Source organism: Pteropus alecto, unplaced genomic scaffold (genome assembly GCF_000325575.1).
Source record: "Pteropus alecto unplaced genomic scaffold, ASM32557v1 scaffold67, whole genome shotgun sequence".
NCBI lineage: Eukaryota > Metazoa > Chordata > Mammalia > Chiroptera > Pteropodidae > Pteropus > Pteropus alecto.
Genome location: NW_006441061.1, coordinates 8,071,889 through 8,084,122, shown reverse-complemented (window position 1 = coordinate 8,084,122; position 12,234 = coordinate 8,071,889). Strand labels below are relative to the sequence as shown.

At 64.5% G+C, this 12,234-nt stretch overlaps 1 protein-coding gene and 1 pseudogene across 1 annotated transcript in view; one reads left to right on the top strand and one right to left on the bottom strand.

The window, feature by feature from the left end:
* Window positions 1-5,805, top strand: part of RXRA (retinoid X receptor alpha) — a 27,935-nt gene extending 22,130 nt beyond the window's left edge. Inside the window, exons 8-9 of the mRNA XM_006918092.3 lie at window positions 538-643; window positions 2,145-5,805. Of these exons, the coding sequence (XP_006918154.1) occupies window positions 538-643; window positions 2,145-2,292 (254 nt within the window). The 3' untranslated portion in view covers window positions 2,293-5,805. The remainder of the gene's footprint in view (window positions 1-537; window positions 644-2,144) is intronic.
* A 4,472-nt stretch (window positions 5,806-10,277) lies between these two features.
* On the bottom strand, window positions 10,278-10,396 carry LOC112484873 (annotated as a pseudogene).
* Window positions 10,397-12,234: the final 1,838 nt, after the last annotated feature.

Below are 12,234 nucleotides of genomic sequence, written 5' to 3'. Positions count from 1 at the left end.
AGCGCCCGGTCTCCCCGCACCGAGACGTGGTCCGCACCGCGGCTCCCCTCCCGCCCCTGCTCACGGGCACCACGGCGTCAGCCGCCCGGCCTCCCCACGCTGAGCCACGGTCTGCTGTTTACGACGGGGAATGGCCGTGCCTCCGCCTTCTCGTGGCCTTTGTGAGGGTGTCACGAGGTGGCTTCTGCACACAGTGGGGCTCCATGTGCCACCCTCGTCCTGGGGGCTTGGCGAGGCCCCTGGCTGGGCCTCCTGGGAGCTGCCGTGCAAAGCGTGGCACTGCTTTGCGCCAGAAGGGGCAGGCCCCATGAGCTTCCAGCGCCGAGGGTCTGGAGCCCGGACTGTCCAGGCGGTGTCAGAGATGGGTGGGCAGACTGCCCCGGGGACTGTGGGGCTTTAGCCGCTGCGTGGAGGGGACCGTTCTCAGAGCTGCCCGCTTCCTGAGCTGGGGGCTGCAGGGAGCCAGCCCAGGTGCCCAGGTCCCCGGGTGGTTTCCTGGGTGAGGGGTCCTCACCAGCGGCCCCTTTTTCCTCGCAGACTCCAAGGGGCTCTCGAACCCGGCCGAGGTGGAGGCACTGCGGGAGAAGGTGTATGCGTCCCTGGAGGCCTACTGCAAACACAAGTACCCCGAGCAGCCAGGGAGGTGAGCCCTGGCTGCGGCCTCGGTCCTGCCAGGACCTCAGGAGCTCGGGTGCAGCCTGCCTGCCCGAGCAAGACCACCACTAGCTGTTAGGACACTTCTGTATAAATTAGGAGGTAGCGCTCCTCCTGGGTCGGGGGCAGCCTGGGTGGGGAGTACCTGGCATGTTCCGAGTGAGGATGGGGCACTCTAGGCCCCAGCATGCTTCACTGTAGCCCCACCAAAAAGATGGGTGCGGCGTCTGCACACAGTAGGTGCTTGTCCTCGTAGACGGTGTGGAGAAGGCTGTGCTTTCCGCCGTCTCAAGGGAACCATTAGAGGCAGGGCTTTGGCTTCTCACGCCTGGCAGGGTCGGATGCCAGAGCATAGTAGGTGCCTTGTGAAGGCCTGCGGAGTAGAGTGCTGTGGTCCCACTGTGGAGCGTGCCTCTCTCGCCTGCCTGGCCGAGCCCTAGAGGGCTGGGATTGTCCCATTTCCCGGTCCGTGGCGCCGGGAGCACAGTAGGTGGCTTCATGGTGTTCCGAGGCCCTTGTCGCGATTCTCCTCCCTCCCTGCGGAAGGGCATCTCCTGGGGGCCGCGAGGACAGCAGGTGCCCGCTCCTCGTCCGCCGGCTGGCGCACACACGGTTAACTGTGTCCGATAGCTGCTCAGCCCTCATCTGGTTTGGTTTAGAGTGAAACTTCCCGGATGGAGGGCGCAGGCCTGTTTCTCTGGCCGCCCGCCGCAGCCACCCGCCAACTCAGCAGAAAACAGCTCGCTCTCGGGCCCCATTCCAGGCTCGAGGCTGCGTTTTTGCCTAGAAACTGTGGGTAGCGTGGCAGTCAGCCACACGCGTTTGCCCCTGAAGTACCGACGCGGTTCGTAATTAACGAGGTCCCAAAGCCCTGCAGCCCCTTGAGGGTCCCTGTGGGGGGACCGGGCAGACATGGATGTCCCTGGAGGGACATCTGGCCCCGTCCCCACATGGCAGTGCCCTTGGCGACAGCGGCCGAGCCGGACGTCTCCCGCACCCCTCCTGGGGCTGGGCAGGGCTGGAGGGGTGTCCTGGGCTCAGGCTTCGCTCCAACAGAGCCATTTCTGGGAACGGGGTGAGCCTGGCTCGGGGGCATGGGGCGCCGGTGCCTTAGGACATGGCTTGCTCGGGCACAGACTCGCCCCAGCTCAGGGCGGCCGCACTTCCGGTCTCCCCCCTGCAGCCACGGCGTCTGCAGCCCGCTGAGGCGCCCTCCGGCCCCTGGAGGAAGCCGCGTGTTTTAACTCCCCAGAGGCCCGATCCGCCGCCCCAGGCTGTCTCTTCATCCCAGACGTCCCCCGGGGGGCTTCTTCCGGGGTCTCTGTGCCCGCCCCATGCTGTCCCGCCTCCAGGCCCCGCCTGGCTCTGTCCGCTGCCCGCTGGGCCCGCTCCTTCCTGTCGCAGCTCGGGCAGGGCCGTTCCCAGGAGGCAGCGGGGGCCCGGGTGGGAGGGGGCGGCCGCCCACGCGCGCTCACGCCCGTGTCCCGCAGGTTCGCCAAGCTGCTGCTGCGCCTGCCGGCCCTGCGCTCCATCGGCCTCAAGTGCCTGGAGCACCTCTTCTTCTTCAAGCTCATCGGGGACACGCCCATCGACACCTTCCTCATGGAGATGCTGGAGGCCCCGCACCAGCTGACCTAGGCCCGCCCCGCCCCGCCTGCGCCCGGCCGTCTGGACCGTGGGCCCAGCCCGGTCACTGCTCAGCCTGAGACGCGCTGCGCCCCCTTGTCGTTCTCCGTACTGCTTGTCTCTGGACCCGGCAGGGCAGTCGCTTTCCCAGGGCGGCAGCCGGAGTGGCACGAACTGGTGTGACCCCAGCCAGGCCCTTTCCCGGGGGAGCCCCGGGGGGCACGTCGGGCCCTAGGCCCCAGCCATGGAGCGTCAGCGGGCGGGAAGGGCCGCTGCTGTCTTCGGCGTTTCGGGCTGTTTGGAGTGACCCCCACCCCACTTTCCCTCCCGTCAGTGCTGGCGCCCGGCCAGCTCGGTCCCCGTCAGGACGATGGGACAGGTGGGGGGCTGGCGTCTCGTTGCAGAAGACCGTACTTGCTCCCTGGGGAGACGAGGGGGCCCTGGGCAAGCGGGTGTCCCCTCCCTTCCGGTGAGGGGTGAGCAGCCCCCTTTTCCAAAGACAGCCCGCCCCCCAGCCGCCTGGCGCCAGAGCTGGCCCCGCGCAGGGTTCGGGGTCCCTCGATCAAGCACGGCCTGCGGCCGGCCGCCCACCCGCCTTCTCCCTCTACCCACGTTGTCCTGTGTCAGCTTCCCCCACACGGTCGTGTGCTGCCCAGGTTCCAGGCGGCAGAGCCCTGGCCGCTCCAGCCCAGACCTCTTCAGTCTGTGAGGGGGCCGGGCTTGCCTCACGCCCCGGACGGCTGGCCTCCTGCTCTCGGCCTTCCCAGCGGGGCCCCTGCTGACCACTTGCGGGCAGAAGCCGTCCCCTGGGAGGCCCACGGAGTGGAGGGTAGGGAGCTGCTTCCCCAGACGCCGGTCCACCTGCGGCGCACCTTCCTGGGGAGGCCGATGTGAGAGCCAGCGGGACTCGTGGGCACGGTGGGGAGGGCAGGTGGGGCCGCAGCCTGCAGTGCCCTCTGCGGCCTGGCTGACTGTCTGGAAGATTCCTGGGGTCAGAAGCCGTTGAGTGCCAGCCTCCTGGGCCGGGGGCTGGACACCCTTGGGAGCGGCCACTCGCCGTTGTCTTTCCTGGGTGACAAGGCTTTGTGTGGGAGCGCCATCTAACACCTGCCCTGGCTGAAGGCTCTGCGTTCAGCCCAGCACCCACTTTTCGGCCGGGCGCTCTGGGCCCGGGGTGGGGTCTGGCGGCCTGCACTGGCCCCTTTGCACTGTAATCCCTGTGCTGAGTGCTTTCCGTTCCCACGCCTCACGCCCCCGAACCCAGCGTTCGTGAGTAGCAGGGGCCTACACAGGGGCAGCGAGGGGCGTGGGGAGGGGTCCTGTCTGCTCAGCCTGACAGCGTGCTCTGTAACGGGTGGTTCTCCCCTCCACCGCCCCTCCCTAGCAGCCCTGGATGGGGTCGGGGGGCTGCCCCCCCCCAAGGTCTATTTCCCCAGGCGGTGCAGGGGCTCTGTGAGACCCCCGGGGCTGGGCGGGCAGAGGCAGGCCTCCTGGCCTCTGGGGAGATAGCATCCTTCTTGACTCTCTAGTCCCCAGCCAAGCTGAGCGAACGAGGGGCCCCTGGGCAGAGGACAGGATGACTCCCACAGACTCGCTTCCCCAGACGCCCCTGCCACGTGGGCCCTCCCCTTTGTCCAGGGCCTGGCGTGCCAGGGCCTCCCCCCAGGCTCTCCCTCAAAGTCTCGGCAGCCTCCGGGGACATTGTGATAGGCAGTGTCGCAGGCACTCTCAAGGCATCCCCTTTGCCTCTCCCCCCGGAAGTGGGAATATTAAATGGCCCCATACCCAACACCCCTGGTGCCTTCTGCAGCCAGATGCACCCCGCCATTCATGCCCAGCCCCTCCTGCTCCCCAGGCCCCCTGGGGATGTGGGAGGCTCCAGTGCAGAAATCCCAGGTCGAGGCCCTGGCTGGCAGTCCGTAAAGCGCCGAGGCCCCACCGGCCGGCCCAGCCCCTGCAGCCCCCTGCGCCGTGGCCGCAGGCTCCTGGCAGCTGTCCCTCCCTCGTCTCTTCGGTCTGCGGTCACCCTCGTCACACGCGCAGTGCTGTTTGAGCGACACGTGGGGAAGTGGCTCATTACTCAGTAGAGAGAACGTGTTTAACCAGATCTTCAGTAGCATTGCCAATCTGGTTCAATTAAGGTGATTTTTTTTTTGTAATTATTATTATTATTACTTTGGTGGGACAATCTTTAATTTTCTAAAGATAGCACTAACATCAGCTTGTTAGCCACCCCATGCTCGTCCCCGCCCCGGCCTGGCTGGACGACACCTGGGCCCCGGGCCTGCTGGCGCCTCGCAAGTTGCTCAGCAGCCACCCCCCTCCCCACACTTACATCCAGACGGGGCTCCCGTGGCCGGGGAGTGAAGACGGCCGTGCCTGCGGTTGGAAAATGTTGGCAGAGCCAGGCTCTGGCTTGCCTCCCCACCCTCGGAAGCTGGCTGGTCGGTGACATTCACCGAGATGGCCCCCATGTCACCAACTGTCACCTGGAAGCACATGGTCGGCGGGGAGGACGACCCCACACCCCGGGTTTCCCAAGCCTCGGCGTTCGCCAGGGCTTCGGGCCGCCGGGCCGCCGGGCCGGCGGTGAGTGCTCCAGGCCAGGCTGGGGCTTCCTCCACCGCGGGGCCTTCGGGGGCCCGGCCGGACCGTGCAGCCGGTGGGTCATCGGCTGACGTGGTCCCCATCACGGAATTCGGGCGCGTGGCATGGTCCCTGCCCACGCAGGTGTGCGTGTAAGACGCGTGTGCCGGACCGGAGCTGCACGGAACTGCACGGCGCACGGGCGGCAGGTCCCAGTGTTTTGTGTTTATTTTTAATCAAGACTATTTTTTCCTGTTTTCCTATAAATTTGCTTCGTGTAAGCAAGTACATAAGGACCCCTCCTTTGGTGAAATCCGGGTTCGAATGAATATCCACGCGAGGAGATGCATCTATTTTAAGATGCTTTGGCGCAGACAGCTTTAGCGGCTTCCAGCCCTTAGCCATGCCTTAGCCGGGATGCGTAGCTAACCCTTCAGGGGATGACACATACACAGAGAGTAAAGATAAGAGAAAATGTCTAAAGCATCGGGAAAGGTAAAAAAAAAAAAAAAAAAAAATCTATTTTTGTACAAATGTAATTTTATCCCTCATGTATACTTGGAGGGTGCGGCGGGGTGGGGGGACTGGTTCTGTTTCTGCTTCTAGAGATCGAGGTCAGAGTGTCCTCGGTGACACGCCGGGACGCGAGGCGGCGGAGGACGGGGCTCCGGGGACCGGCTCGCGCGGCCCTGTGACATCGCGGCTCAGAGCTTTCCCGCGGGGCCCGAAACGTTCGAGGCTTTTCTCCCCTCTCCGAGTAACACGACGGCCTCGCTCTGTTCTGCCCGTCGCCAGCAGCCTCCTGACTCTGACTCTGAAGTCACTTCCCCGTGCGACGTTCTGTGCGTCGGCCACAGGTGTCTGGGGTGACCGACAACGGTGTGCGAATTGTGGAAAAGAAAAACCGTGAGGAGAAACAAATATGAGCGTTTAAAAATACACCACCCTCCGGTGCTCGTCTGTTCTGGTGGGGGTTGCTGTTTGGGTCTGGAGGTCAGCCACGCGAGGGGGCTTCTGGGGGCTTCTGGCCGCCCCGGGGTGCGGGGAGGGCCTGCTGCCCCGGACCTGACCTGGGCTGGATCTGCACAAGGCACCTTAGCTGCCCCCCGGTCAGTAGTGGTGGCCAGTCCAGGGCAGGGGGACTCCAAACTAGGCTACCTTTGGCTGCTGCTTGTCCAGGTCTGCTCTGCCCCACAGCTGTCCTGGGAATCCCCTCTCTGGGGCCCAGGGCTGGTCCAGTGACCGCCAGAGAGGGCCCCTCAGCACCTGTGGGCACGTGCCCTACCCCAGGCTGCCCCAGCCCAGCCCCACTACCCACACTGGCCCGAAAGGGCAGGAGGCTCACACACGGCCACCAAGTGAGCGATGTCGTCTAACTGCCCCACTAACGCTGAGGGCGTGACACCCATCCATCCGCTCCATCCCGTGCGATGAGTGCTTTTAGACTCCACGCCGTCTGGGCCTGGGCTGGGCCTGAATCCTTCTGCACCTCTGTCCAGGCGGCCCCTCCCAGAGAGGCTCTGGGCCCTCTGGAGCTGGGAGCCTCGAGGGCCTGGGTCCCGTCCCAGGGTGCCAGACAGATGGCATGGGGGTGCTCCCAGCTCGGAGGTGGTAAACCTTACAGCTTGGCTTAGAAGGCGAGGCTGCCCTGATGAACCCCCCAGAACATGTTCACACACAACATACGCACACACTGACATATATGCTGTTAACCCCCACACTGTCAAACACACATGCGCTCACACAGGCCACACACACACACACCCCGCCTCCCTCCCGGGCATGGGTTAGCCTCAGGATCCCGGACCGTGGATCATTCTGGGAGCAGTAGACGGGAAGGGGGGGTGCCTCTCGGGCCTCAGGAATTAAAGGCAGGACCGAGCAGGCTTCCCATGGGGGAGTTGGGACCCCTACGCTTACATTCTCCCCCTTCTCGGGCGATGTCAAGGGGGTGGCTGCACCCCGAACCTCTGAGCCTCTGCCTGGGCCCCGGCCATGGCTGGACACTGGCCGCTGGCTACATTCGACTCTGCAAACACAGGAACAATCCGTCGTCTGTTTAAGACCCGCGGCTGGGCCTCTTGGGGCCACACGGCTGCCTTAGGTGGGGGCTGTGGCCTCTTCACCAGAACCCAGCGGGCCTCCTGGGCCGGGGTGGTACAGGGGGACACAAGCCGTCTGAGGCATTGGCCTTACTGTCACCCACGGCACAGCCCCGCTGGCCTCTGGGCATTGCTGGGACTGGCCTGCTCTGGTTTCTATTCATAGAAACTGCCATCCACCAGCTGTGGACTTCTTGGGGGGCCTGGAGAATGGGGGTGCCTCCCAGTTGAGAGGCCTCACCCTACCTTCTACATGCCCAAACCCTCTGCTGAGTGCGCTGCATGGAACTCTGGTTCCTGACGATCCTCCCGCGAGCAGGCCCCAGCCCTGGGCACGGCCTCCAGGTGAACGAGCTTCCAGGGCATGGAGCGCAGGGCCGGCCCGGGTCCCCGCGGAGAGCAGGCTTCGACAGCTGTTGGGTCCGGGAGGGCCAGGAGCAAGGGGTCCCGCCCTTGGTCCCGGAAGGGCAAAGCCACTGTTCCCCGATGAGCCACATGGAGGCAAAGCCACTGTTCCCCGATGAGCCTGGGGAGTGCCGAGCTGTCTGAGATGGTTGGGGGCCTGGGCCAGAGCAGGGCGATGACCAAGATGGTCTCCACGGGGATCACTGCCGTTCAAGCCCCGGATCCTCTAACATTCTCCAGGACACAGGCTCCAGGGGGCCACACCCGGGGTGGCATGCTTACCTGGGGAGGGGCCAAGGGCAGTGAATCCAGGTGGGCAGGGCTCCAACACCCCACTTCCTCGACGGGGACCCTGGTGACCCCCCAGGGACCGTGCTGCTGAGTCCCACCAGTTAAGCAAACACCCTGGGCTGCCCCTGGGCCTTGCATGGCAACCTGGCCCCAGGCCTCCCTGCTGCCTGCGGTTGCCATGGCGACACCTAACCCGGTCCCCCTGGACCAGAGATGCTGGGCTTGATAAGTTTATCACTGGGAGATCAGGTGGTGATAACCAAGCCAGCAGGGCTTGGGGTTTGTAACTTGAGAGGCGAGGGCGGGGCAGAGCCCGTTGGAAGGGACGCTGCTGAGTACCCAGTGAGTACCCAGTGGACAGCACGGTGGCCCTGTGCTGGGTGCCTGGAGCCCAGTGCCAGGTCAGGGCAGGCCTTGCTGCCGAGCGGGTGTGAGGAAGGCATGCGTGGGAAACGGGGCACCCTGGACAGTGGCCCTAGGACCCAGCAGAGGACACAAAGGACAGCGGAGCGGGCATCGTCCCTGGGCTCGAGGGCCGCAGCAGCCAGAGGGACGGGAGCCCGGTGGAGGGGTCAGGGAAGGGGGTCCTCTGTAAGGCTCTCAGGCCCAAGCCCCCTAATGCCCAACGGTCTCATCTGTCCCCAAGCTCGGAGGCTCCCCCGCTGTGGTAAGGACGGATCCCGCCCAGGACAGGAGAGTGTCCCCTGCCAGCAAGGGGGGTCCCAGCCACACTCGCCATAGCCCAGCTCGGAGTCGAGGAGGAGCGGCCGTGGACTGTCCCGTCCCTCCTGTCTCGGGGGCATCCGGCCGCCGGTGGCCTCTCGCTCGGCGTGTCGGCGTGCCTGGCCGTTCAGTCCAGCGTTTCCACCCTCCCTCCACACAGAACCTTCCACGTGAACGCTCCAGAGGACCCAGGGGAGACCGTGGGCCGCCTCCCTGGGCGGCCTCCCTGCCACGTGCAGACCCCAGGAGTGCCGTGTCCACCTGGGGCCCAGAGGCAGGGCTAGCCCCGCCTGCGACAGACCCCCTGGGTTACGACGGAGCCGCTGGGGAGCCCCAGGCGTGAGGCAGCACTGCCCCCTGCTGGCGGCGATGAGACAAAGCCCACCCGTCCTTTCTGGTCCCTTCATCTCCCTTCTGTGGGCCCTCTCCGCAGCCCTACAGCCGCCCCCGCCCCCACTCCCGGCACACTTGAATCACGGGGAGGTTTACAGGACTGACTGACGTCCAGGACCCCCAGCCAATTAAAGCAGACCTTCTGGGGTGCAGCAGGCACAGGCGCTTCGTGAAGACGCTGTGCAGCCCTACTGTGTGCTCAGCCTGGGGCGAGAGGTGGGGCAGGTCCTGTTCTCTCAAGGTCTCAGTCTCCCCTTCCCCACAATGAGGACAGAAGTCCCCATGTCCCAGAGCCTCTGTGACAAAGGTGTACAAAGGCCCGGTCAGCCAGCAAACGCTCTAAACCTGTCACTAACTGCTTTGCTTTGGTGGGAAGAGGCCACGGCATGGGGAAGGGGAAATCCAAGGGCCGGTCAGAGTGGACGTGGGGGCCTTTGGGAATCGCGGGAGGGGACCTAGTCCATTCATTCATTCATTCATTCATTCACTGGACAAACTTATCAGGCCCAGGCCCCGCCCTGAGGGACTGGCTACTCCAGGAGGGCAGGAGGGCAGGGCAGAAATTCCCCCAGGGCCTGGACACCTCCCCCTGCTCCCTCCCCCACCCACCTGCAGTGCAACCTGGGCACAGCCATCCCTGACCCTGAGCCTCGGGCCCCATCTTGACCCCCGGTGGCCCTGACAGTGCCCGCAGAGCTGACTGTGGAGTCTGACCCAAGGCCTGTGAAGCATGGTGCTTGGCACACAGTGGGGAGTCCGCTTCCGCCTGTGGGATCAGCGTTGGCTCCAGGGTTTACAGGGTAGAGGCTGGTGGGGAGCTTCCAGGTGAGTGGCCAGAATGGCTGCATTTGCTGGTGCCGTCCCTGGCCGCCTTGCCTTGGGAGGTGATGGACTGTAGCGAGCGTGTGCTGTGCGGACTCAGAGCAGAGAGTGCTTATCTCACCCAAGGTGATTAGCCCGATCGCTCAGGTAAGACACGTGGTGAATGGAGGTGACGAATGGAGGTCAGCTGGAGCAAGGACCAGACCCCCCGGCTTCCGGGCAGCTCTCTGCAGGGAGCCGGCCCCAGTGTCTTCCTCTGAGAGACTCACAGCCGTGGGGACGGGGAGAGGCTGTGCAGACACCTCACAGCGGCCTGAGGGGCACGTGCAGCCCGCCCGGCCACCCGCTCAGAGCCCGGGCTGCTGAGAGGGGCAGGCGGGGCCCCAGATGTTGGCTGGAGCTGCTGGGCAGAGACACCGGTGGGCCGGAGCCCCTGGGGTGGCCGGGTTGGGGCTGGACAGTGGGCTCTTTAGACCCCCCAAGGCCACTGAGCGTGTGGGAAGGGGTGAGTCTGGGCAGGGGCGAGGCTTCCTCACCCTCAGAGGCCCGGGGCCTCCCTGGAAGGCTGTTTGGCGGTTCTTCTGTCTGTCTGTCTGTTTTGGCGAGGCGACCCTTGGTTGACCTCAGATTGCAAGGACCTTGTCAGCTTACAGTCCCTTATTTTTTTATTTTTCACGCCTACAGCACCTGGTCTTCCTGGGTGGTCTCCCATCCAAGTACTAACCAGGCCCGACCCTGCTTAGCTTCCAAGATCAGTCGGGATCGGGCTTGTTCGGGGTGGCATGGCCGTAGATAATTTGTTTGTTTATAAATGAAGCTAGACAGCGTCCAGCAAGTGTGTTCCCAGGTGCTTATGCCACTGACTTGAAATCATAGGGCCCCCCACAGCGTGCGCGCGAGCATTTCTAGCAGCTTCGCTCATACTCGTTGAAATCTGGAAGCCACCGAGATGCCCCGGGTGGGAGCACGGGGAAGCAGGCGGTGGGCCGTCCGACAGCGGGGTGCGTGCGGCGAGAAAAGACACGGATGGGTCACGAGGTCGTGTCGCAAAGTGGGAGAAGCCTGAGGAAGAAAAAAGGCCACACGCCGTGCGACCCCATTCACCGGACGTCCTGAAGAGGCAGAACTGCGGCCGCCCGGGGTTCCAGAGGGGGCAGGAAGCGTGGGGGGACGCGGAGGACTAGTCTGTGCAATGCCGTCACGGTGCGCGCGTGACACTACGCACTCGTCAAAGCCATAGGACCTCCCGCCACAAACTGTGTTGTGCTGTGGGCAAATTTAAAGATGACTTAGGGGGTCGGGAGACTCCCCAAATGGAACGCAAACTGTGACCAAACAACATACCTGGATCGCGGATGTCCAAGGCGACCTCCCTGGAGGGTTGGAGGGAGCAGGCGCTGGCCTAGCAGCTCTGGGAAAGAGCGGGGTTTGTGGGAATGAGGGTGAGGGGAACCGCGTGCGGGCCTGTGCTCTGCTCAGTGCAGCCATTTTCCCCGGGCTGTGGGTTCACGGCTGGGATGCTGCCGCCCAGGTACCCGGGGACCGAACGGTTAAGCGTGGTGGCAGCCAGGCTTGTCACCGTCGGAGTGGGAGGGACAGATGAGCAGGGGGAGCCGAGACTGGTCCGTGTGATGAAGGGTCAGGGTCAGAGGCGTCGTATGCGGTCCCGTTGGGCCCGTCCAGGCAGAAACACCCATCGGAGCGTGGGCAGCACACAGCGCGGGGCGCGCAGCTTCCTGGCTCGGTCGACGGACAGGGTCTGGAGGCGCGGGTGCCCGGGAGTGACGGGCCTGTGGGCGTCCAGGCCTTCGTCTCACGCCACCTCTGGCCAGTGGACGGGACTTCTCTGGGGAACGGCTGATTCTCGGGCAGGAAGGGCATGGAAGAGCCTGGAGCTTCCTGCAGGGCCGGGGAGAGAAAGTAAAGATCAACAAAGGCAGGACAATGGGGGACAGCGGGGGACAGCAAAGGGACAGCAGGGACAGCAGGGGACAGCAAAGGGACAGCGGGGGACAGCAAAGGGACCCAGGCTGCAACCCACCAAAGCCGGAACAAGACCAACCAAGTCGCATCGGATTGTAGCTCAGGAAGACGTCACCATCCGTGAGTCTACACTCGTGCAAATAAACGGCTGAATGAATAAACCAGCGGCAGAGAAGAGACAGGCCTCTAGTTAGGAAAACCTGGGCGCTGTGGACACCGCCCTCAGAAAGGGGTGCCCGATGCTCGCCCCGTCCAGGCCCAGCGCAGGGCGGCGTCCTTGTACGGAGCACAGTGCAGGGCGGTGGCTTCACGGGGAAGGAGAGACCTGGCCTCGCAGGGCCGACAGCAGCAGTGTCCTCGGTGACCGCACGTTGCTGACCCGATGTGATGAGAGGCCTCCCCGCCTCTGTGGTCCTCGTCCCCTAAGCCCCCCGCGAACCACGAGGGACACGCCAGACAAAGCGCGATGAGGGGACAGGTTCTACGAAACGCCTGACCAGCCCTCAAAACGGTCGAAGACACAAAAATATGGAAAGTCTGAGAAAATGTCCCAGCCCAGAGCAGCCCAGGGAGACGTGACGACGAAGCGTCATGTGGAGTCCAGGACAGGAACAGGGAGGGCGTCAGCTACAAACCAAAGAGAGCCCGG